The sequence below is a fragment of the Anas acuta genome, chromosome 2 (assembly GCF_963932015.1).
Source record: "Anas acuta chromosome 2, bAnaAcu1.1, whole genome shotgun sequence".
Taxonomy (NCBI): Eukaryota; Metazoa; Chordata; class Aves; order Anseriformes; family Anatidae; genus Anas; species Anas acuta.
The window spans coordinates 156,937,246-156,960,516 of record NC_088980.1 but is presented as its reverse complement, the minus strand read 5'-3'; the positions used below and the strand labels follow the sequence as shown (position 1 = coordinate 156,960,516).

Here is a 23,271-nt window from a genome sequence, read left to right as displayed (position 1 = left end):
GTGAAGCATCCTTTCGGCTGGATTTTTTTTTTCCCCTTCCTTCTCCTTTACGCTTCTCCACCAGGATTTATTCTGGCGAGGGGAACGGCGAGGCGCAGGCACCACCCCATAACTCACCTCGAGCCCGATTCTGCTGCCTCCTTCCCAAATTTTGCTGCTGTTTCAGCTTTCCCTCATCTTGTAATCGCTTTAGCAGCTGGTGGGATGAAGCGGTGCTGGCTGGGAAATGCCCTGGAAGCTGAGAGCAGCGCCGCGTTCATCCAGCACAAAGCTCCCAAACTTTTGTTTTCGGCATCCCTCAGCTCTCAGGGGAGGGCTCGGAGTTATAGGGAGGGCTCAGAGTTATGGGGTGGGCTCTTGGGGACTTTTCTGGGTTTTGGTTTAACGGCACAAGGGTTCCTGAGGGGGAAGGCGCTGGTGCTGGTGCTGCGCCAGGGCCCTGGTGTGAATTTTAGGACACGCCGCAAGGCAGGGGGTGTTCCTGCAGGGCAGAATTGGGTGCTCCTGTGGTTTAGGGTGCCAAATTCGTGTATTTAGAGTGGAAAGGATCTGGCTCAGCTTATATGATCCGCCTGGAGGAGCAGGCAGACCCTTTAGGGTGTCCTTGCATGGGGTCCTGCCAGCTCCGGGCGTCACGGGACGCCTTTTTTCCCCGCCTTTAGCACCCAAAAGGGAGGGAGTTAACTCCGGGTGTTAACTCCGGGTGTTAATTCAGCGATGCTCCGGATTTGGGGGGGGGTGTAAACATGCTCAAACACTCGGATGGGGCTGGATATTTAGGGAGAAAATGCTGCTTGACTTCTTAATTTCATTTTTTCACATCGTTTGGCTCCTGATTCTTTTCCTGCGGGGCCGGAGGGGAGAGTCGATAGGGAGAGATTTCACCTCTTAACTTTTTACTCTTCCCTTTGTTCCTTTCAAGGAACGGCTGCGGGGGAAATTCAGCTGGTTTTTGCCTTTCCCCAAATCGTTCACAGACCCCTGCTCTGTGGACAAGAGGTGAAGTTATAGGGTGAAGCATTACCATGGGGGATTCCCCCCCAAACCCAACTCAGTGGCTCGGCAGAGGGTGAAGCACCTTCACGTCTCATCTAGAGGCTTTTTTCTATGTGGATTTATGGCAGAATTAGACCCAAAACGTGGGTGAGGATGTGGCTTAACCACGTTTTACAGGCAGAGCATCCCCGGCTCTGCTCTGCTCATCACCTCGTGGCTTTTGGGGTAAAAGATCTCGGTCCGTATCTTGGGTACTTGTCATTTATCCATCTCCACGAAGAAAACCCTGCAAAGGCTGAGGTTTCTTTGCCTTGGGAGGCTCTCCTGAGATGATACCACTGCAGATCCATGCTTGCTGTCCCTTTTTTCTCTCTTTTTTTCCTGAAAATCTCTGTTTAAATGCTCTGAGAGCAAGAGTTGAGACCTGCCTCACCCCTACAGCTCTGGGGCTGCGCCGCGGCACGAACCCAACCGAAGCTTTTGCTCCTCCCAAGACCGATGGCAGTGCCCTCCCCTACAAAAACAGGATAAAACACAGAAACCACGCGTGGTTTACGGCGATTTCAGAGAAAATAGTGCCTGGAAAATGCACTTGCAGGGGCTGAGGTTGAGGAAAACCTTCGGTTTTATTGATGGGCGTCCTCCCTGGGCTGCCACGTTGTCGCGGCTTTTCCGAACGTGAAAAATCCGAGGCGGTTCATTATTTTAAAGAGCTCCAAGCCCGTTTGTGTGGTTTCATGTCCCAAACTCGCATTAATTCGGGGAGAGGCAGGGGTTTTGTCACTCCGTCAGCCGGGAGCTTTCGGTGTGTGCCACCGAGGGAAAGCGGAGAGCTCCACGCGCGTGTGCGCTCGAGATACCCCTTTTAGCTTCTTGCTAAAATCCGTGGAGATCCTGCGGGCACCCAGGCACCCTCCCGTGGGTGCAGGAAGGGAAAAGAGGCAGAGGAGAAGAGGAGGAATTTGCCTCGTGCTCCGCTCGCTCTCCCCCAGCCTCTTGATTGCCCGAAGACACCGCGCCGGTGCCGTCCGCCCCTGGGAGCCACCAGCCCGGAGGATTTGTGCTGCTTCCCCGATGTCTGGGGACCTCTCCGCCGAATCTGGGACTCGCCCAGGTACATCAAGGGGAGAGAATCATCCCCCAGAAGCGGCTTTGAAAGGTTTCGCTGAGCTGGGAGGAAGATTTCGCTTCGTTTCTCATTTTTTGTTTTCTCCAGTGCGTTCTGAGCCCCGCTGGAAGGCTGGCAGGGCGGGCTGCTGCTGCCGAAACGGGGAGCTGGGCAGAAATTGGGGACTGTCTTAGTTAAAACCAGTCCCCTGGCACATCTCCGAGCGCTGGAGCTCAGTCCCACCTGGATCTGCACCCCTCCTAACCCCCATTTCTGCCTCGAAAACTGCGACGGCAGCGGGGAAGTCACCAGGCACGTGGCTCTTTTTTCTCAAGGCGACCTCTGCGGCGAGCTGGAGTCCTCTCAGCTCCTCCCCGGTGGCTGCTCTGCACGTTCCTTTTCCAGTGGCAGCGTTGCCATCCTCAGCCTTTTTTTTCCCACTGTTATTAATTGTTATAACTGCTTTTAAAACCCGGCCCCCGCTGAGGGAACCGGGTGGACGCGCTGCTGAGGTTTTTATTACCCGACCCGCTCTTGCTGGGGAAGTTATTTCTGCCAGCCAAGTGCTGAGTCAAGGCAACGGCTTGATGCGCTCTCATCTTCCCCGCCGCCTTCTGCTCAGACCCTCGAGCCCCATTTGCCTGGGAGGAGAAGCTGGAAGGCAGCAGCTGGGGTTAAAAGGGCCCTGGAGCGAACGCAGCGAGCTCCTGCCGGGGGCCACGGCGTGTTTGGGGCCGTGCCTTCGGCCCTACATTGGGCACATCTTCCCCCGGCGCTGCCCAAAGCGGGGTCCTCATATTGTGGGGTTCATTAATGGATTCATTAATGCCCGCGGAGACTAATTAAGGAGAGCTGCAGCTGGTTTGGGATACGCCGGAGGAGCTCGTGGGGTGCGGGACATTTGGCACCATGTCTCGTGCCGCTGTGCCTGCACCCCGAAGAGCTCAGGGGGGGCATGGGGAGAGCAGGACTTCTTTATCTTACGCCCTCCTTCTGAATTTTTTGGTTATTTTAGCTGCTTATGATACTCGGCTTGATTTTTCCGCACAGGGGACTTAGAAGGGTAACGTTTGGCTCTCCAAAAACATGACTCAAATCATGATGTGGTAAAGGAAATTATGAGGACGCTTCGTCAAACCTCTACCGAGCTGCTTGGGACTCCTGGACCTCACCCGAAACCTTTCATTCCTCGGGCTCAAACCCTCCCAAAGCAGCACAAGGTTTGTCGGACGGGCTCGGATCGTGGAGCCTGGTCCTGTGCCCGAGCCAACGTGAAAACCCGGGCTCCGAGCTCAGCACCTCGCACGCCTTCGGCGCAGAATCCCCGCGGCGGATGAGGGTTTTATGGTTTGCACGTGGGATTCGCTGTGAGCTCGCCTTTCTTTTTATAGCCCTGCTATTCTCGGGGTATTCCTGCGAGGGGATTTCTGACCTTTGAACGTGAAGCCGTCGAGTGGTGGAGCGGCACAGAAAACGAGCAGAAAAACCCAAAGTGATGTGGGCAGCGGTTCTTGTTGCAACTCAACTATTTTGTGGACTAGGGCATTGCTGTGGAGGGATTCTTGTTGAATTTCAGCTATTTTGTGGGCTAGGATGTTGCTAGTTGGAGGGATTCTTGTTGAATTTCAGCTATTTCGTGGGCTAGGACATTACTAGTTGGGGTGATTTATTGATGGTGGCCTCTTGCGTGTGCTCGCCTCGCGTCTTGGCATTGTTGGAGAGGCTGCAAAAGCCCTCAGACCCCTCCGAGATCGTTGTTGTGCAATGAGGAGCACCTTGGGGTTGACTTGAGTTGGTGACGGCCCCTTGCAGAATGATTTTTGGGCAGGCAGGAGCTCAGGGATGAGGATTTGGGTATTGAACTCGCGGGGCTGGCGCTGTGTCTAAAGCGGACTGCACGTGGTGAGTTCAAAACTCAGCCTGGCGAGGATCGTGCAGATAAGGAGGAACCTAAGTAATGGGGTCTTTTATTAACTAATAATACTCAGCACTAATTGGCTTCGGGAGGCTGTGCAGACGTTAATTAAGCTGCTGCCACGTGCGAGGTGAACTGGAGGAGCACTGGTGGAACTACCGCGAGCTATTGCAAGGTGAGCTTTTAGTGCGATCACAAATTGTACTTTTTTTTAAAAAAAGTGATAGTAAAACCACACCAAACTGTGCTTTGTACAGCAGGAAAGGAAGGAACAGGATGGCAGGAAGGCGTTTTGGCTTTTCCCAGGGTAACCCCAACCTAAAGCTGACGCTGGGGGTAAGGAGAGAACTGCCAGAGGGAAACACCCGAGTCCTCGCTGTGTCATCTCTCCATCTTTTGGAGGTGGCAGGTGAGGTAACGAGGAGCTGAAAGCTCGCTTGAGAGGTGGAATAAGGTGAGAACGTGGATTTTAGGAGCTTAGAGCATCCCTCTTCAACACCCACATGGTTTGCAAGAGGTCCTCCAGCCCCCGAGGGCTGAGACCACGCGGCACGAGCTTGCAAGACACGGCGAGGACAAGGCTGCACGTCCTGAAGGATGAGGAGGTATGGAAAAGAAAAGGAGCAGGCTTTCACCAAAAGATCTGCAGAGCAGGAGACCCGAAATACCAACGCCGTGAACTAGGGCAGTTGTTTGTGCTGGAAGGGCTCGGTAACAGGAGGAGGCCAGGCTGGGAATGCGGCGAGCGTCACTCCTGCCACGGTGTCGGGTGTTGGATAGAATTCGCCTTCGCGGCCAAGTTCCTCTTCTGACTTTTTGCACCAGCAGGGTGTTAAAAGTTGGAGGGTGGGGTTTTCAGAAGGACCTCTCCGGGGTTTGGCTCCCCTGACTCTCCTTGGAAACCGCAGCTCTCTTCAGTGATGGCTCGTCACCAAATGTCTCCTTTTGGACTTAAAAATTAGGAAAAAAAACAGCCAGAAGTCTCAAAATGAACAGAAATCCAGCAAGGCTTTTATTTATGATTCTTGCAACTTTTTTTCTGGTATTTCTGGCCCTGCTTTAATTTCTTTTCCGGGATCGAATGCTCATGGCACTGGGAAGTCGACACCTCGGGCTTCTCTGCGGGTGACCTTTCTCCGAGTGCGGTAATGAAATATCAGGGAAAAAGGGCTTTAAGGGAAGGCTCCTCTAACTTAAATGAACTTCTTTTATTGATTTAACCAACACTGAGAGAAACTATTTGTCCTCTCCCTATAAAACGGACCCACATTTCTCAACTTGCTCTGCAGGGAAGCACTGACGGTGCGGTGAGGGAAAAGAGGACACCGTTTCCGAGACATTATTTCCCTTTGCAGATCTGGTTTTCTTTGAATATTTTTCCTTCTGAAATCAGTGATGCTGTCCGTAGATGCCTGTGCTCCTGCCCTCCTTGGGCATCTTCCCTAAGCCTCGAGGAAAAGGCTTGAAGGAGGAGAGGAGGCTGCTCTTCATCCTGGGTTCAACTTCCCTTGGTCATCACGATGCGGGGTTGTGCCTCTTTGGGGTCAGGATGCCAACCCTCTATGGGATGGCGTTGTCCTCGAGGACAAGGCTTGGTGCAGCTCTTTGCGTAGCCAGGATCTCGATGCAGTGACCTCGCGTGGTGGTTTGGGAACCACCACCCCGCTGTGACTCCAGCGGGTATAATTAGAAGCGACGTGGTCAGGCTTAAGCCACAAAAACATCTCTTGGCATTCGAGGCCCGTTAGCTGTAAAATTATCCCCTCGAAGAGAGAAGGGGAAGCACGATTGCTCCGGTGCGAAAGCAGACCTGGTGTTAGAGGTGGTTTCAGCTCTGGATTTCTGCCGGGGGGTTTCCAAGGGTGTCGTGAACCAGCCTTGGGTGCACTTGCACCCGGAGGACTTGTTTGGAGGTGGAGGTGGCTCGGAGCTGTTTCTCCATCCGAAATAACATGCTTGGTTTAATAACAAGCAGGAGCGCGAGACCTTTTCCCTGAGACTACAGAAAACCCCCGGAGTGCTGTCAATAAAAAGATTACCTGACAGCCTTGGAAGGAAAATGAAAATTTATCAAATATTACCGCCCCTGTCTAGGACGACTTGTCAAACTCGGAGGCAGGAGAAGTGAGATTTCTTCTTCGCCTTTCCTTTTCCTGCTCTGACATCGCCAGGTGATCGCGAGGACGATGCAAGGGAAGCGTTCTGCTCCTGTCACTCAGGGTTTAGAAAATGAGGTGTTTATCGCAGGCAGAAGCTGGGCGCTACCCTACGTTTTTTGTCGTGGAACAAGACGCCGTTTTTTTCGACGTGTGCTGGAGGAGAGGACAGAAAGGCTGCGCTGGTCTCCAGGGACTGAGCCTGGACATAAAGCACTCGATGGGAGGGCAACGGTAGGGTTGTTGATGTGGTGATGAAAAACAGTGCTTGTTTTCCACCAGAAATGGAAATTTCTCTTCTCCATTTTGGCAGTTTTGGGCCCCTCTTCATTAACAGCCTCCGGTGGGCTGGGTAAATTATTTAGGACCAGCCAACTTCATCGCTCAGCCATCTTCTGGTCAACTTCATCGCTGTCTTCAGAAGGTAGAAGGCGACCGACACCCAAGCTTTCTTTTGCCCCCTTTCCTAAATGGACAGCCTGGGGTCATTTTTGTGCATTTGTACTCATAATTGTGGCTGTAGTGGTGTCAAAATGAACGTGGATGGAATCTGAGGGGCTGTGATGTTCATTTCAGATCTTCTTGCCATCCAGTTAGCCAACGGGAATGGCTTTCTCATGACCATCGGTTACGTTTTCCACACAATACGTTTAGGTGACCACAAGACCCACGTGGATTTCAACCAGACAGACATCTGGGTGAAATATTCCCGTGGTTTAATCTCTCTCACACTCCTCCCCTCCCAAAGAGGGCCGTTTCTTTGGATAAAGACCCATGAGAAGGTTTCACCACTGGTTCAGTGGGTTGGGATCTTTGGATCCCATTTAGGACCTGGTGAAGATGGACTGGGAAGGTGAGGTAGAGCTTGGCTGCCTCTCGGTGCCTCTTTTTGGAGTGCTGGTGGGTTTCTTCTCCTCTAGCATAAATGATGCTCTTTGGGGAGGGGAAGACGTGGATGTGTGCCAAACTCACCCAACTGTATCACCCAAATGGGCAATACAAGCAAATAAACCACGTGCACTGATGCTTGCGCATAGCTTAGGCACTGCAAATATTTATTTATAGCAACTTACTGGATCCAGTAGCTGCTCTAAACAAATGAGGACATTTCTGTAAAGCAAAAGCAATTTTCTTCCTCCTTACCCGTCCAGACCCTCAAGAGTTTCCAGTCTGTGTTTGGTGCTGGGGTGTGCACGTGGTGCTAAGCCACGCGTGTACCGATTCCAAAATAACTGATGGTAAAATGGCCCCAACCGTGGTTTGGAGGATGGAGCTCCTGAGAAACAAAACCATTGCTTGCGTGTAATGGACTGGGAGAAGCGTCTGTCCACGGGGAAGGTGCTGCTGCCCATGGTCCTGCTAGAAAGTGCGTCCTCTCTCCAGCCCAAGTTTCCCTTGGGGTGGTTGAATGCCTCCTTGGCTCTGATTTTCCCTTTGCGCCTCTTTTCCTGGCTCAGGAGCAGCTTCCCAGCGCCCCCAGACTCCAGTTTCCTCCCTTTATACTGCTGGGAATTCAGCCTGAACCAAGTTTCTGGGTGGGGAGAAGATTTTCCTTGGTGCCAACCCCAAATTTAGTCCAGTCCTTTTCCAGGAGTGGAACAAAATGAACCAGGGGAGGCTGAGTTAGATGCAAACAGGCAAGGTTAACAAGCATTTGCAGCAAAATTCAACCTCCGAGCCTTTGCCAGGACCAGGATCGCAGCCGTACTATTAGACGGGGAAAACTTCGTGCCCAAAGGAAGCTTTGAAACATGGTGTAGATCAGATGAAGCCTGGTGAAAGTCCTCTCCAGCACAGCCTGGGGCTCATCCTCGTGTCTGCCTGGCACATCTGTCTCCCGAGGCTGGTAGGTTTTAAGCTGGGATTTCCCCTGCATCCATCCTGAGCCGCACTGGCTTTGCCCACTGTTGCTCCGTAATTCCCAAATCCCTACACGAGTATTTCCAGTGCTCTCCTGAAGCACTGTCCTGGTGTGAAATGCTTTTTTGGGGTGATCTGCGTGTTGTTCACACCATGAGATGTGCGGATCCGATGAGCTGGATTGGTTTTCCCAACGGGGAAGAGACAAGTGGCAAACTTCTTGAAGGTAAAGAGCGGGGATAGAGAAGGCGTCTCAGCGAAGGCGCACGCTTTTTCCCTTCTTCCTTCCCATCCATTTTAGGCTTTGTAGAGCAATGGATAAAAGGGGGGAAAAAAAACCCACCCGCAATAATCTATAGCAACTGTCACCCAGCAAACTACTCCCATTTCATACAGATAGGTTAGGTGTCAGCGCGCGATCGATGGCTCTCGTACAATAATTATAAAAACTAGCAGGTTGTGTTGCTTGAGTGAGTTTAAGAAGAGTAGGGTCTCAATCTTTCCTCTAATAGGGCTTTGACAGTCCGCAGCGCCGAGGCTTCGTCTTAGTCTGACAGTGTTGTCATTAAACACCAGGTAGCGTGGAACAACAGAGAACACGGATTCGGAGCGCGAGGGAACATGCGGCTTTGACAGGAGTTATTTGTCATCGCCGAGCTGCCCAAACTCCTCAGACTGCAGTACGGACGGCTGCTTAAAGTGACTTATTGCCCCTGTCTGTGGCTGCAGTTGTGATTTGATAATCGGTAAATGTTTGTCAAAGATGAATTCCCTCCCTGATTCAGTGCCGTGCTGGAAAAGCAAATGAAAAGCGGTGCGCGGGGAAACGTAGCGGGGGGATTGAGGAACGGGGCGGGAGGAGGATGACGAAAACAACAGGTTTCCCTGCCTGCTTGCCCTCCTTGCTTCGGGGAGGTGAACCTGCAAGTTTTGGGGTCAAGATATTTCAGGGTCATCGGGATGCTTTTGGGGCATTGGGATGCTTTGGGGTATCAAGGCCATGCCCGTCCTTAGGAGGGTTTGCCATCAGCGAGGCGCTGGTGGCCTGGGAGGACTGTACCCATTTTACAGACTTGTCTTTTTCCATTTTCAGAGCTCCCCAGAGCTGCAGGCTGGGTTTCTGGTCTGGTTTTGGGGTGTTGCAGAGCGTTTTGATGCCTCATGCAGTCACACTCCGACTTTGGTCCCATTTTCCTCCTCTGGTCTTTGTCCGGGTGACTTTGAGAGTAATTCTTCAGTAGGGAGAGCAAAGTCTTAATTTTCTTGAGATCGACATGGGGTTTAGACACTATTTTGTGGCCTTTTGGCAGATATTTTCCTTGGCAGATACTTGTGCATGTGCTCTGGGGTAGCAACTTGAATCAGAAACCTTTAGTTTGGTGTTTGGGGCCCATTCGTCGCCTGCTTTATTTATATGTTGAAGAAGGGGGTTTAAAAGGATCTTAACAAACCTGCTGCCTGCTAAGTTTCCCTCCACTCTTAGGGACTTTCCCCACGTTTCTGGAGTCGGGTCAGGGTCTTTTTAAGCGGCGACTTAGGAGAGATAAAAGCCGGGGGAAGGAGGTCGACCTTCACTTCGAGAAGGGCCTCTGAGGGTGGGGGACACCCCGAGGGATTCAAATCTCATTAAATTCAACCAAAGAGGCACGGAGCCAGTCCTAAAGCCCGAATGCAGACGGGTTTTCAGCCTGACGAGGGCTTTTTGTGGCGGAGCGGCCTCCCCGCGCCAGCGCGGGATGCGCGGAGCCATTTGATGGTAGCCGGCCTTCGGCTGCCGCGTGAGGCGCTGGAAACGATCAAGAGCGGGAAAAGTGGAGTGATTTATTAGGCTCATCAAAATTCACACTTTGTTATTCCAGTCATCTTCCATCTGCAGCTTGTTAAGAGGAGGACCCCTGGCAGCTCCCGCCGCGAGGCCGGCCGTGGGGGGGGGGGAGGAGGGCATTTATCAGCCTCCCGCCCGCCTCGGCTGCCAGCCCGCTCTCATTTAGAGAAATGGAGCCGGCTCCTGGCAACACATCCATAATCATTCACCGACGGAAGGTGTGGGGAGGAAAAAAAAATAAAAATCTTTTGTTAGAATAATGTAAGGGTTGTGTTTGAACAAGGCCTGGCACTGGTCGGGGGCTGCCGCGGGGAAAGGCGCGGCCTAGTGGGGCCTAAGCATGGCCACCCCTTGGTGATCCCGATGGAAACAGGGATAAAGCAGCCTTTCCCCCTCGTTAGTGGGCTCGTTAGTTCCCATGATGTTCAGACAGGGATGCAGCAGAGCCAGGAATTGGTCTGTGGACCCCCAGGTTGTGCCCAGCCACCAGGAACTGCGAGCGCGGCTTCGCAAGGTTGATGGTGGGGGAGATGTCCTCCTGGCCCCCTCCTGTCCCATCTCCCTCTGTATTTTGGGACTGGAGAGGAGAAACACAGGTTCTCGTCAGGGTTCAATAATTAAAACTGAGTCCCATAGAGCTGAGTCCAAGCCGCTCCCTGTGGGTTATTCCCCTGGGCTTCCTGAATCACCTGGTGCTGGTGGCTCTCCAAAGCGTGCCAACCATGACCTCAAGCTGGACCTTCGGTGGGCAACGAGGGTGGCTTTTGGCAGGCCCTTGGGACCACATAAGTTGTCAGCACAGGGCTATATGTTTTTTTTTGACTCACTGGTGTGTCTGGCAGCGGCGTAGCCATCACTAACCCAGCGTCTGCAAATCTTGACTGCAGCCCAAATTCGTTTGAAATCCACCAAACATCTCAGAGAGACCAGGAGCTGTTGCAGAAGACCATTGGCAGGTCTGGGAGCGTGTGCAGGCTCTAGAAAGGGATTTTATTCCATCTGTACTTCAACAGAGGCTTCGACACGTGCTCCTTGCCCTTCTCTTTGAATGGAGGAGCTGCCCTGGTGGCTTGCTGTCCCCTCTCCTGCCCCACTATGGCTCAACTGGAAGAGGTCATCCTGATTTTGCATTACAGACCAATCCACGAGCTGTCTGCTTCTGATTCTAGCGACTGGAAATAGCTTTAAAATGCTTTCCTTTCCTTTGGGATGCGGGGTGCATGAATTAACCCAGGCAGATACCGCGAGGTCCCCATCTGCCTGCAAGCACCATCCACTGCAGGGACCTCTGGGTCAAATAAGAAGACAAGTAGGTGGCGAGTGTTGCTCGGGGAGAAGTTTGTCTTGCTGCCGAAGCCACTTAAGTGGCCCTGCTTGACGCGAGACAGAAATATTTGAAGGGCTGCTTGCGTTACAAGAGGAGATAACTCATCTGTGCAGGTCTGCAGAGCGTTAGAAATCCGTCGCTGCGAGGGATGTGAGATCCTGGGGGATGGTAGCATGGGCTGTGCCATACAACCTGCTGATGGTCATGGTGTGACCACCAAGCACCAGGAAAGATCTCCACGTGGTAAATCAGCGTTTGGCTTTCCAGGGCCAGCAGACACACATCATGAATCTTCAGCACGATGTGTGAGATTCAAATGCTTCATTTACTATGTTGGAAAAGAAAAGCCCAGTAAAAAAAGAAAAGCAGCAGTGTGGTTCAGGGGAGCTGTACTTCGAGTCCTGAGGATTTTGGGTGTTTCTAAGGTGTAAAATGTCTCTTTTGTCTCATTTTCGTGCTGTTTTGGGCAGGGTAGGGATTGCAGCAGCTCCCAAAGGAGCGCTGAGGACTTGCTCGGTGCCTTTCAGCGGTGCCCTGTGTGGCACCTTGCGCTCACAGCTCCTTTCCTGAATGGAGAGGCTGATCCCAAGCACCTTTAATCAGGAGCTGGAAGGTGGAAAGAGCAAAATCCCCTAAAAAAAAACGGATCCAATAAACCTCCTTTGTAGGCAGCATCACAGCCTGGGCTGGAAACGTGGAAGGGAAGCTTCAACCCGCGTCCAGGTGGGGACACAAATGGGAAAGAGGAAACACTGGCACGTGGCTACACATTTAAAAAAGTTTCCATTTTCCCCCTACTCCTTTAAAATGAGCGTGTGAGTGCTCTGGGGGTGTTTCAGGAAAAGTCACCGAAATGCCAAGGGTGCTGAAGCCTCGGTTTTGGCGTTGGGAGGAATTGGGAGCAAGACTTCCTCATTGGACAGCCCCCAGACGGATGGCAGAGGAGGCTGCGGAGGAGCTCAGGTGGATTCTCCAGACGGGTGCATCAATCAGCAAGACGGATGGGTAGATCTGAGAGATGGATGAACTAAATCACCGCCTTACCAACTTCCCTGGCGCGGGTTTCCGTCCCGATGCGCTCCCTGGGCACAAATTTAGTTCGGGAAGAAGTGCTCCGAGGGGTGAGCGGGGCGTTTTCGCTGGGGACAGCTTTGCTCCAGCCCTGCCTTGCTCGTCAATCTTCAGATTTGCCAGCTCGAGCCCCGCTTTGCCAAGGCCGGCCCTCAACCCAGCTGGCTGCAGTTGTGTGATGGAAAATCCAGCCCTCAGCCCGGACGCTTGCGTCACCCTTGGGGTTTTTCCACCCCAGAGGCAGGATTCCCAGCTTCCAGGACTGCACGGCGATCCCCTTTCCCTTACTTTTTTTTTTTTTTGTGCCAAGGAAAAGTTTTGACACCAAATTTTGACATTTTGTGTCAAAATTCGCGGAGAAGACACTAGAGAAATTGACACCTAGAGAAAAACCTACAATTGAATGTAATTCCAGTTCCCACTGTGCAGAGGTTTTACTCCGTTCCTGTTGTCTCCGTGCACTGTGTCCTGAGCCATCTCTTGCCCAAAAAATCCCTAGATGAAAAGCACCTACCTGAAGCTGGTTTTGGGAATTGTTATTGCTCAATCTGTGCCCTGTAGCTGGGAAAATGGGATTGTTCTCCAGGTTATTTGCACTCAGTAATGAATATCTTGAAACTGGTGGGCATCATTACAGCCATAGCTTGAGGAGGAGAAGCAGCCAGCTTGATGAATGGGGAGAACAATCTGAAAATAAGTCCCAATCTGAAAATAAGCTTTTTTGTGAGAGTTTGGTAAGATTTGGTTGCTTTGTTTGCAAATGTGTGATGAGAACACAGGAGCGAGGCTTTGGGTCCTTGCTGGGTGTAAGGCAAGCGGAGATGTAACTCGTAATAAGTTGTCCTTTAACCACATCCAGTGATATTTCCATGTGGAAATGGTTCTTTCCCAGAAATGTCACATGAAATCATTTCCCCAAGGCACTCTTGAGCTCGGTGAGCTTTTGACAACTTCATTTTCCCCTCGCAGGTGGGTGATGCTTTCCCCTTCCTGCCACGCCGTATCTCCAGGAAACAAAATTCGGTTCTTTTTGCTTCTAACCTGGAAATTCGGGTACAGACACAGCCACACGCAAGTCTTTTAATAGCAGTTGTGAGTGTTAAAACCTTCCCTGCTCAAACATTAACCCTAAAATTTCCTTGGGGTTCCCCTCTACCAAGTGCCACTGTACCCATGCGTTGTCGTGCCTGATGGCTTCCGTTGGCTTCATCCTTGCCTCCAGCCCACTTTATACAAAGAATTTGGGAAGCAGATTCGGTATTCATTCCCCACATGGGCCCAGCTGAAAGCAGCTGCCGGGAAAAAAGAAATCCCCGTGCTCTTGGAGCCCACTGAAACGTTCCAGCTGCGAAGCCCCCCGTGCTTCTCTCGTCCTCCGTGAGCACCGCCGCCAACGCGGCCGCCTCGTTGGGGTCGCAGGTAAAGCCCTTTTTGCTCAATGGGATTTATTTCCTATTCAGCAGCAGTTCGTGATCAGAAACCATCGTTTCCATTCCGGCATAAACAGCCGCCTCCATTGGAAGAGCTGCGTGCTGAACGGGTGTGAAAATTCAATTCCCCTCTTAAACCACCGAAGGACGGCCCTTTCGGAAGCCGATTGCGGCGGCAATATAATTAACCTCTTGCTGTGCCATTCTGCGGGAACATATTGAAGGCTCTCGGTGATAATCACCCCCTAATACTGGTGTCTGCTTTCACACTCGATTCGTAACAGCATTTACGGTAATCCCAAAGCCTTTTGTCAACGCGCGGGACCCGGCCAAGTTGGGAAGCACAACAAAAGGCGTCGGGGCCGGCGTCGGGCAGGTGTTGCCGGCGTCCTGCGAAGCACCAGAACAATTTGAGCCGGGGAGAGAGGCGTGGAGGGTTGTGCTAAAACCCCGGGCACACGAACCCGTGCAGATCTGTCCTTCTGGGAAGGCCGTTTTGTGCGGAGCCGCTTCGCGTTGCTCTTGAAGGATGAGTTGGGGAGGTCCCCAACCTCTCCCGGAGCCCCTCAGAGTTGGTGTTTTTGGTTTGTTTTGTTTTTTTAAGGTCATCAGACCTTAAAAAAGGTCATCAGACCTTAGAGTCACCCTGTCTTTTAGGGACTCTCAGCTTTTAGCTGCTGGGACCCTTCCTTTTGCTGGCAAATTGCTCAGCGTAATTGCTATGACGCGCTCCGTGCTCCCACGGCAGGTCCCTTGCCCATGTGGGAAGCTTTCCCTGTCCCAAATCCTTTTCCTAAAGCCGCAATAACCCCTTAAATTTAGGAATCTGTGCTCCTGGAAACGTGTCCGTGCTCTTTTAACTCTTTTTTTCCCAGCAGTGCAGGGTTTGCTCTGCTGATGCTGCACTTTCTGAGTGGCAGCACCTCCGGGCTCAGCCGGGTGCCAAGGTCACCCACGACGTGGAGAGGAGAAGCAAGGGAGAAATTGGGCAGATTTTCCCTTTTTTGTGGAATATCCCCCAAAAGGATGCAGTTCCCATTATTTGGTTTAAAGCCACAGCAGGGAAAGGGGCAGAAAGCTCACAAAAAGACCTGGGTTTTTGAAGAAGCAGGCAAATTTACCCAATACCTTCCTCTTCTCGCTCATCTTTTTTGGCAGAAGTGGAGGATTACAGTTTGATGGCAGCCCTAGGAGCAGGAGATTTTTGTAATTAACAGCAGGTCAATATTTCTCCCCCTAATTTTTCTTGCCATAGAAGAAAATATATATTTATGTTTCTACAAAACCAGATTTTCCATATTTTTTTATGTTTCTACAAAAGCTTTCACGTTTTTGTTGAAACTTACGTGTGAGCGATCTTAGTTTTGCATTGAGGGAGGAATAAAAAAATCGAGAAAAAAAAGCTTAAACCATCACTTTTATAAACTTCCTGGGTTTGGGGGAGGCACAGAATAGCAGCAAGAGGCACTTTGAGGTGCTTGGGGCCGTGAGAGCTCGGGGCACAGCCGGGTGTGCACGATTTAAGGCGACCAGAAGGCAGCAGGACCTCGTGTTGTCTCTGCAGGCATCCCAGGAGCTGTTTTGCTCTCCCTGCCTCAAACATCCCTTTCCTGAAGTGGTGTCAGCTCCTGGAACCTCTCGGGGACAAAATCCGAGCTGAAATAACGCCCTACATCACCCTGTGGCATTTGGCCCCTTTCCTATAGGGTGCGTGCCCTCTATAGGGGATGTGATCCTGGACCACATCAGCTCAGAGGCATGATTGGTGCTGGCACACCTCAGGGAAGCTTTTTGGACCTGGCTTTCCCATCTGAAGGTCGGTTTGAGGCCTTGGGGTCCCCGGGCCAGGTTTTTTCGGAGCCCCCAGCCAGCGGTGCCCGGGGGAAGCGCGGCTCCGAGCAAAGCCCCAAGCTCAGCAACGCGGCGCGGGCCTGATAAATGGTGCTCATATCCCATTCAAATATGATGCAAGCAGATTTTTTTTCTTTTTTTTTTGTAGTTTGTCTTCCACTGCGGTAGTAAAGTTTTTAATTAGGAAAGCTAATGAGATCGATTAGTCATTAGAAGTGACCTCTGGATCTCCGCGAGGAGCGTGCGCGCGTGTGCCGGGCTGATAACGGGGGACGCCGGGGTATTGTTTGTAATAAAAGCCTGAAGTGTTTGATTTGAGTGAAATGTGCCACGGGGAATACATCATGCGGAGAAAAAAAATTACAACCCTGGGAGCCTGTAATGAAGGGAATTAAACCAACATCCTATCTAAATAACATGATTATCTACACAAAACCCCTCAGCTAGCAAAGTAATAATAGAAAACCCAGCTCTTCGGAGAGCCGCTTTCACGAGGTGCTTAATGCCGGGCAGGCGGCTTCCGAAGAGCAGCTCCGGCATGAATACAACATCCAATTACTGCCGGGGAATCGAGTTGAGAGCAGGTGCCAGCCCTTCTGCGTGCCGGCACCGGGGCCGCTTGCGAGCCCCGACGATTCGAGACCTTCCCCGCGTCTCCCGCGAGCGTCGGGCGAGGGGGAGATGGCAGCGGGGGCTTGGTTGGGTTCTGGGCTGATTGGTGGCAACCGGGGGCCAAGCAGGGGCAAAAAAAACAAGTTAATAATGCAATCGACACAGTCCCAGCTTCGTAATTTTGTAAGGTTGGGGTGGAGGAGGCAAGGAGATGCTGGTGTTGTTTGGGGAGGCTGCGGGGTTGTGGCTCTTCCCTTCCCTTCCCTTCCCTTCCCTTCCCTTCCCTTCCCTTCCCTTCCCTTCCCTTCCCTTCCCTTCCCTTCCCTTCCCTTCCCTTCCCTTCCCTTCCCTTCCCTTCCCTTCCCTTCCCTTCCCTTCCCTTCCCTTCCCTTCCCTTCCCTTCCCTTCCCTTCCCTTCCCTTCCCTTCCCTTCCCTTCCCTTCCCTTCCCTTCCCTTCCCTTCCCTTCCCTTCCCTTCCCTTCCCTTCCCTTCCCTTCCCTTCCCTTCCCTTCCCCCAAAACCAATTCTCAGAAGCAAATTTGTCCAACTTTGCTGTTGTTTTACACAATCCCAATTACAATCAGTGCTCAAACCTTGCAAAAGGCTGTCAAGACTCATGGCACAATCATTGCCCCGAAGAATTTTGTCGGAAAAAGTCCCAGGGCGTAGAAACAGTGGTGGAAAGCCACTTTGATTTTGTCCTTTCCTCTCGTTTTCCTTCCCCCTTAAAGCTGTGGGCTTTTGCAGTTCCTCTGGTTGCTCCTGCGTGAGCTTTTTACCTTTTTTTTTTAGATATATGACATTTGTTTGCTTGTGAGCATCTCCCAGATCCCATACATTTAGAGGCTGGCTCAATGAAGGACGGCTAAATACCTGGGAAATGAAGATCTTTTAGGACAAAAACAAATAAAAAAGGGAATTTGTCGTCCTCCTTTCCTAATCCCGGGGAGTCTTTATCGAATGCATCTCGTTTAATTTTTAACCCAAGCCACCAGAAGCTCCTCAAGGCACCGCTGCTGACTTCTTGGGTTTTTGGGCTAACATTGAATGTTTGGGCTGTGGATATGAAAGCACTTGGCCATGGTATGAAAATTCCCCGTGCTTTGTCAATATAAGATAGAATTATAAATATAAAATACATTATATGTATATAAAAATATAATTCTCCGTGTTAAACTTGGGAGATGCAGGTTGCTCCGGGGGCCAAGAGCCACCTCAAAATGCCTTTTCCTTTCTTTTTTTGGTTCTTCATCTCAACATCCCGGCGAGGACCGGGTTATCCGGGAAGCCTCGCTCTTCTCCAAGGGATACGTGATGATGGGTACAAGGTTTTCAAGGAAAATAATGCTTCTGCTTTTCCCTTCAATAATTTTAACGAGACCATCTCCAAGAAAAACCGCCAGCCCTTTAAATCAGTTCTAAAACCAGCAGGCTGAAGTCTCGGCGTGTAGTGTCAGCTTTAATTAGCCGGGCAGTTATGGCTGGATGTTATAAAACCAGGCAATTAGACGCCTTCCTTAAAGCTTAAAAAAAATAAAAATAAATAAATTGCGGGCCGTCAACACGGAGAAAACCAAACACACAACTGGTAATGGTGTGAAATGTTCAGCGGGATGAACCGGCGCTTAGATCATCCCACAAAATGTTCTCAAATTGGGGGTTCAGTGCAGAAATCTCCTAATGGAGGCATTGGGGATTGAGGTTTTGTATGGGAACGTCCGAATTTCATCTCCTTCTCCCCTTCTGCTTTCCCCTAGGTGCCAGCTTGCTCTTCGCGAGGAGCCCCCCGGCCAACAAGGTGATCAAGACGCGCTACAGGATAGTGAAGAAGAACGTGGGCTTCCCCTCCTCCTCCTTCAGCAGCCCTGGCCCCAGCTGGAAGACCAGGCGTTTGGGGACATCCAGGTAACCCTGCCACCCCTCGGATGCAGGACCCGAGAGCCACGACCGCTCCGTGCCGTTACTGCTGCGCATTATTTGCACGAATCCCTTAATTTCTCTATTTGTTTAGCCGCTTCCACGCGGCGTTTATTGACTTAAAGTGGAAAATCGTGTTAGTAATCACGTTAGCCTGAGCCGGGCTGGTGGCAAACGGCTTCCCGCAGCCTGCTCCTTCAGATCCGTTCCCTCTTTGAATTCATTGTGGTTAAATAAGCCGTGAGGATGCCGAGGAAATGCACACAGCTCTCAATATCAGACCTAAGTAGACTTACTGCGTGTTTGGAGAGAGACACGTCCTGCTAATGAGGCGTGGTTGATTGTGGCTGCTCCTGAGAGAACCGGTTCTCTTTCTCCTCCTCCTGAAATGCTGGTTTGCTCTTGTCAGGGGCAATATTTTGGGGAAAAAGAGCTTGCTCTGCTCTGCCCGTGCCGTTATTCACGCCTTGGGTAGACCCAAGGAACTGGAGGACGTGTTGGGTTGTCCCCTTCCGTTGGCACACCCTACATGGGTTGACATCTAGGTGGTTTCCTCCAAAAGTGCTTTCCTTCGTCTTCATGCCGTGTTCCAAGGGCTGACCGCTTTCCTGGTGAGTGCTGGCTGCTGTGGAGACTCAAAAGATTGCGGGGGTTGTTTTTAAAGCCTGACTTTGCCCGATTTTTCCCCTTGCTCTACGTGGAGTCGGCATCGGGTTTAACAAATGTTCCTATCAGAAGGGAAGGTGGGTTTTGAAAGACTTGAGGATGGCGAGGCAAACTTCCAGGAAAAGAGGGGAATTTAAAAAAAAAAAAAAAGATGTGTTTATTTTCAAACCATTTAAAAAAAAATCTAGAATTAGATTTAATATTTTTTTTTGGTCATTCAAAACCTTGTAGTTTGGAAGCTCCTGGTCCAAGTGCTTCTCCTATGGAAAACGGTTGGGACTAATGGCTTTTACCCAAATTTTCTGCATTCAGTCTTACCTGCACCACCTCCTCCTCCTTTTTCTTTACTTTCTACTTCCATCTACACATCCATTCCCTTTTTGACAGTCCTGGGATCGAGATATCTCCTCTTACTCCCTTCCGAGAACATTTACGTTGCCTCTTTTGGTACAGTTCCTGCCCTGCTTCTACGTGCCACCTCCATTTTCGGGTCCCTGGGGGCAAATCCTTGCGTTGTCCTTTCCCCAGCCAAACCACGTCCTCGTTTCCCTGCTCCCTCATCTTGTATTTGTGTTGAATCGAGCTCGCAGACGTGTGCTTGTTACCGACAGATAAATTCCTCGCTTGCTCGCCGCTGTCAGGCAGTGATAGACAAGCCAGACCATCAAATAACGTAATTCTTGTGTTTCTTCTTCGGGCTAAATAGAAACTCCTTAAAAACATTATTATTTATTATTATTTAAAGCACGGCTTTTGTTCTGTGAATTTTATTCCGGTAAAAACTGCAGTGGTAATCTCAGAGGCTCGGAGTTTGCTGCTGGTAATTGCGGCTCCCGGCTGCTTTGTGTGCAGGTGAGGATTTGTTTTCTCCTGTTTCCTCCTGCACTCTTGCCCTTTCCCATTTTCCTCAGTTTGCCTGGGAAGTGGCTGTTTTTTTTCGCCCTGAACCAGCCACTTTGAGCAAATCTTGCTTCTTTATTTAAGTCTGATAAGGGGAAATTTGGTGCAAAGAGAGAGAAAACGTGAGCCAGGCTGGGCTCGCCCCGCCCTGGCATCGCCCCGTTTTATTTCTGGGAGGGGAATTTGTGTCTGGGACGTGCTGATTAAGTTCTGCAATCACAGCCAGTGAAAGATGAAGTTTTGCAGCTTGGGGGGCTTCCTGTAGAGTATCGTGGTGTTGTGTTGTGGCATCACCCAAACTTTTACCCTCTAATTCATGAGCCTGACTCCAAAAGCAGCGGCACGCGGAGTGTCGTCTCGACATCGTATCGGGTCTCCTCTTCTGCCCCATTACGAGGTGAACCTCACAGCATTGTGGATGTGTTTAATGAGGGTGAGATAATTAGGTTGGGGGCAGTAGGAGGGGAGGGGGCTGGGAGCAGGAGTTTTGGGGCCTGGCTCAAAACTACGAGGCCGTCGCTTCGCAGAGGAGGGACCCGATCATCCGCGAGCTCCCACTTGGAGGATAATTTTATCCGTATTAATCTTCGACTTCATTAAATAACGTGCTTTGGATCTTACGGCTGTTTCAGACAAATCTTGATAAAACGCCATCAGCAAATTAAAAACAATTATATTTTCCAGAAGCCATAAATCTCCCGCTCCGTCTCCCAAGTACCTTCGGCACGTGTGATCCATCATCCCGCCTGGCGGGGGGAAGCACATGGCAAATGCTTCTCCTCTACTTTTGAGTATTTTTCTCTTCCCTTGTGCTCGTAGCATCCCTTCGGACAAGTAGCAAGGGAATGAGAGCTCCTTTTCCAGCCACTTTGCTGTGCTATTGTCAAAAAATTATTTTGTCAAACCAGGACGGGGAGGAAGCATGGGGCATGCCCGCGCGTCGTCCCTATAGGGACCGTGCAGATCTCCCTGGGGTCGTTTTGCAGTCCAGGCTTTGTCACCTCTCCCGTTTCACGTTTCGGTGTGTGTCGGATCGAGCAGCCAACTTTTTTTTTTTTTCCTTTTAATGCCCTTCTGGCCTGAAGCCAGGAGCTCGGCGTTAAAGGGCTGGTGGCACCGTGCTCGAGCGCTGCTCCTGAGCTCGTTTCAAGCTGAGGCTATGGGGCAATTCCTGCTGTGAAACCCAGTTTTTGGGGCTCCAAAATCGATGGGCAGGGGTCTTACGTGACCAGTGACCTTTTCTGATTTAATACTTCATAGATTTCACGTAGCAAACTGGGTTTCTGTCCATCTCTTGAACCACCTCTTGGAGATTTCCCTCCTCTTTTTGGCTACGTAGCCAGAAAAACTTTGCTGGAGCATCTCGGGTAGTGCCAACTTGCCAACAAGCCCCAAATTATCAGGAGAAGGAGAAGATGGATGTGTCCAAGTGATGGGGAGAGTCACTGCGGATCCCTCGGGGACGAGCTGCTTTCTCCCCTTACCTCTGACTCGCCTTAAACGTGGCCCCGCCGCTGACTTTTCTGGAGGCGATAGACGGGAGTATATTTTAAATTAATTTTACTCCACTTTTTGTAATATTTTTGTTTTAAATAGATTTATAAGCGGCTTGGGGGCTGTTTCTCCAAATTTATGAAGATAATTTTCGCTCTCTTGATAAGGTTAAATTTACACCTGCTATTTCCATATTAATTCACATTGCTAAGTGGATCTAATTTTCTTCCGTTCTTCTATCTAGTGAGTGTGGCCTTTCCTAATGCAATTTCCCCCTCACTAAATCACTGTGATCGGGAGTCATGATCGAGTTAAATTAACTTAAATTAATTTACTTAATAAGAGCTCCAGATCATTGTGAATGAGGTGAAGATTTATTGATCCTCCTTTTCACTCCTCCCCCTTATCTCGCCGCGCTTTGCAGGAGCGCGGCGCGGGAGGGCTCTGATCTGCTCGCCTTCAATTTCATTTTCTCCTTATTGACGTGGCGGTCGGCCATCGCCTGGAATTCGTGCAGGGACATCTTCTCCGTGGCCAGGAGGGGGCCGAGCTGCTCGACACGGAGGAATCGGGATGGAGGAGTGACGGCGGCGTTCGCAGGTCCTGGAAACGTCTTCAGCCCTTCCACGGTGCCTTCCTTGGACGAGATGCTGCTCTTGGCATCTTCCGTGGCTTTTGGGGCCAAAATTGTGCCCGCTTTGCCCAGATGGGGTGTCCAGGTAGGAGATATCCACAGGCCTCGTGGGCTTGAGGGTTCTGTAGGGTTGGGGAAACTACTAGAGGAGAAGGTAGGGTGTCAACCTGGTGCATTTCGGTTGGAGCTGGAGGATGAAGATGACGGCAGGAGGATGCTCCTGGCTGTTGGAGATGCTCCCCTTGCAAATCCACTTGCTCCACAGAAGCAACAGTCTTCTTGCCAGCCAGAGAAAGCCAAAATCCTTGAGCACGCAACCCAAGATATCAATGGGAAATGTCCCTGTTACCCTTTGGGGAACAATGTACTTGGTGCTGCGTGGTGGGCTCCACCAGGAACTGTCCCACGAGCACTGACCAGGAGAAGGAGACCCCAACTCACTCATTTACGGAGAGACAAACCCGCTTTGAGACCATTTTTTTGGGAGCAGATGGGCTGATGTCGCGTTCGGAGATCCTAGTTCCGGGCAACTTCAGCGCTGACCCACTTTGAACAGTTTTCTTTGAAAATAATGATGCCTGCGTTGAAAAGAAAAGTAACCCGTCTGCAAATATTGTCTGGCGCTGGTGGGAAAGCTCAGATATTTCCTTCAGAAAACTTTGCAGCTCCTCTGGAGGGACAAACTTCACCCTCCAGCGTTATAAATAAGTAAAGAACAAGGTAATAAAACATTTGTCAGGGAAAGTGCCTGCTCAGTAGAAAAGGCTCGTCAGCAGAGGATAAGCTTGTGTATTTTAGTTTTGTTTTCTTCTTTTCTTTCTGTTCCTTGGCCTGGAGCGATGTGGAAGGACCAGGCTGGAACAGGAGCCTCGTTGGCTCCTTTCCTTTCCTTTCCTTTCCTTTCCTTTCCTTTCCTTTCCTTTCCTTTCCTTTCCTTTCCTTTCCTTTCCTTTCCTTTCCTTTCCTTTCCTTTCCTTTCCTTTCCTTTCCTTTCCTTTCCTTTCCTTTCCTTTCCTTTCCTTTCCTTTCCTTTCCTTTCCTTTCCTTTCCTTTCCTTTCCTTTCCTTTCCTTTCCTTTCCTTTCCTTTCCTTTCCTTTCCTTTCCTTTCCTTTCCTTTCCTTTCCGATATCCACCAGCAACAAAATCTTGGGATTTTATCTTGGCCATTTGGGGTTTGATGAAGGTTGTCCTGAAAACCAAACGCGTTTCGTAGCACAAGGTGTGGTTTCCCCAAGTGCACGGGGTTGGGACAGGCAGAGGCAGCTTCCCTTGGATCCTGCTCTCTCCCTTCCCAATCCCACCGTCTCAAAGACATCCAGGAGAAGCCAGAGGCAAATAAATTACACGTAATTATTTCTCCGTGTTGCTCAGCAGGAGCTGCTCTCGGGTGCTCGCTCCGACGCACCTCCAGGAGAAGTCAGCGCGCTTTTATTTTTTTGGAGAGCTGCACAGGACACAGCCTGGCAGATAAATCGATGACTTTTAGGGTTTCCCCTCTTTCCTTTGA

General features: G+C 50.7%; 1 protein-coding gene across 1 annotated transcript in view; it reads left to right on the top strand.

Annotated features, from left to right (window-relative positions):
• ZC3H3 (zinc finger CCCH-type containing 3) overlaps nt 1–23,271 on the top strand; it is a 114,101-nt gene that overhangs the window by 26,395 nt on the left and 64,435 nt on the right. The window contains 1 exon segment of the mRNA XM_068672788.1: nt 17,910–18,057. Within this exon segment, the coding sequence (XP_068528889.1) occupies nt 17,910–18,057 (148 nt within the window).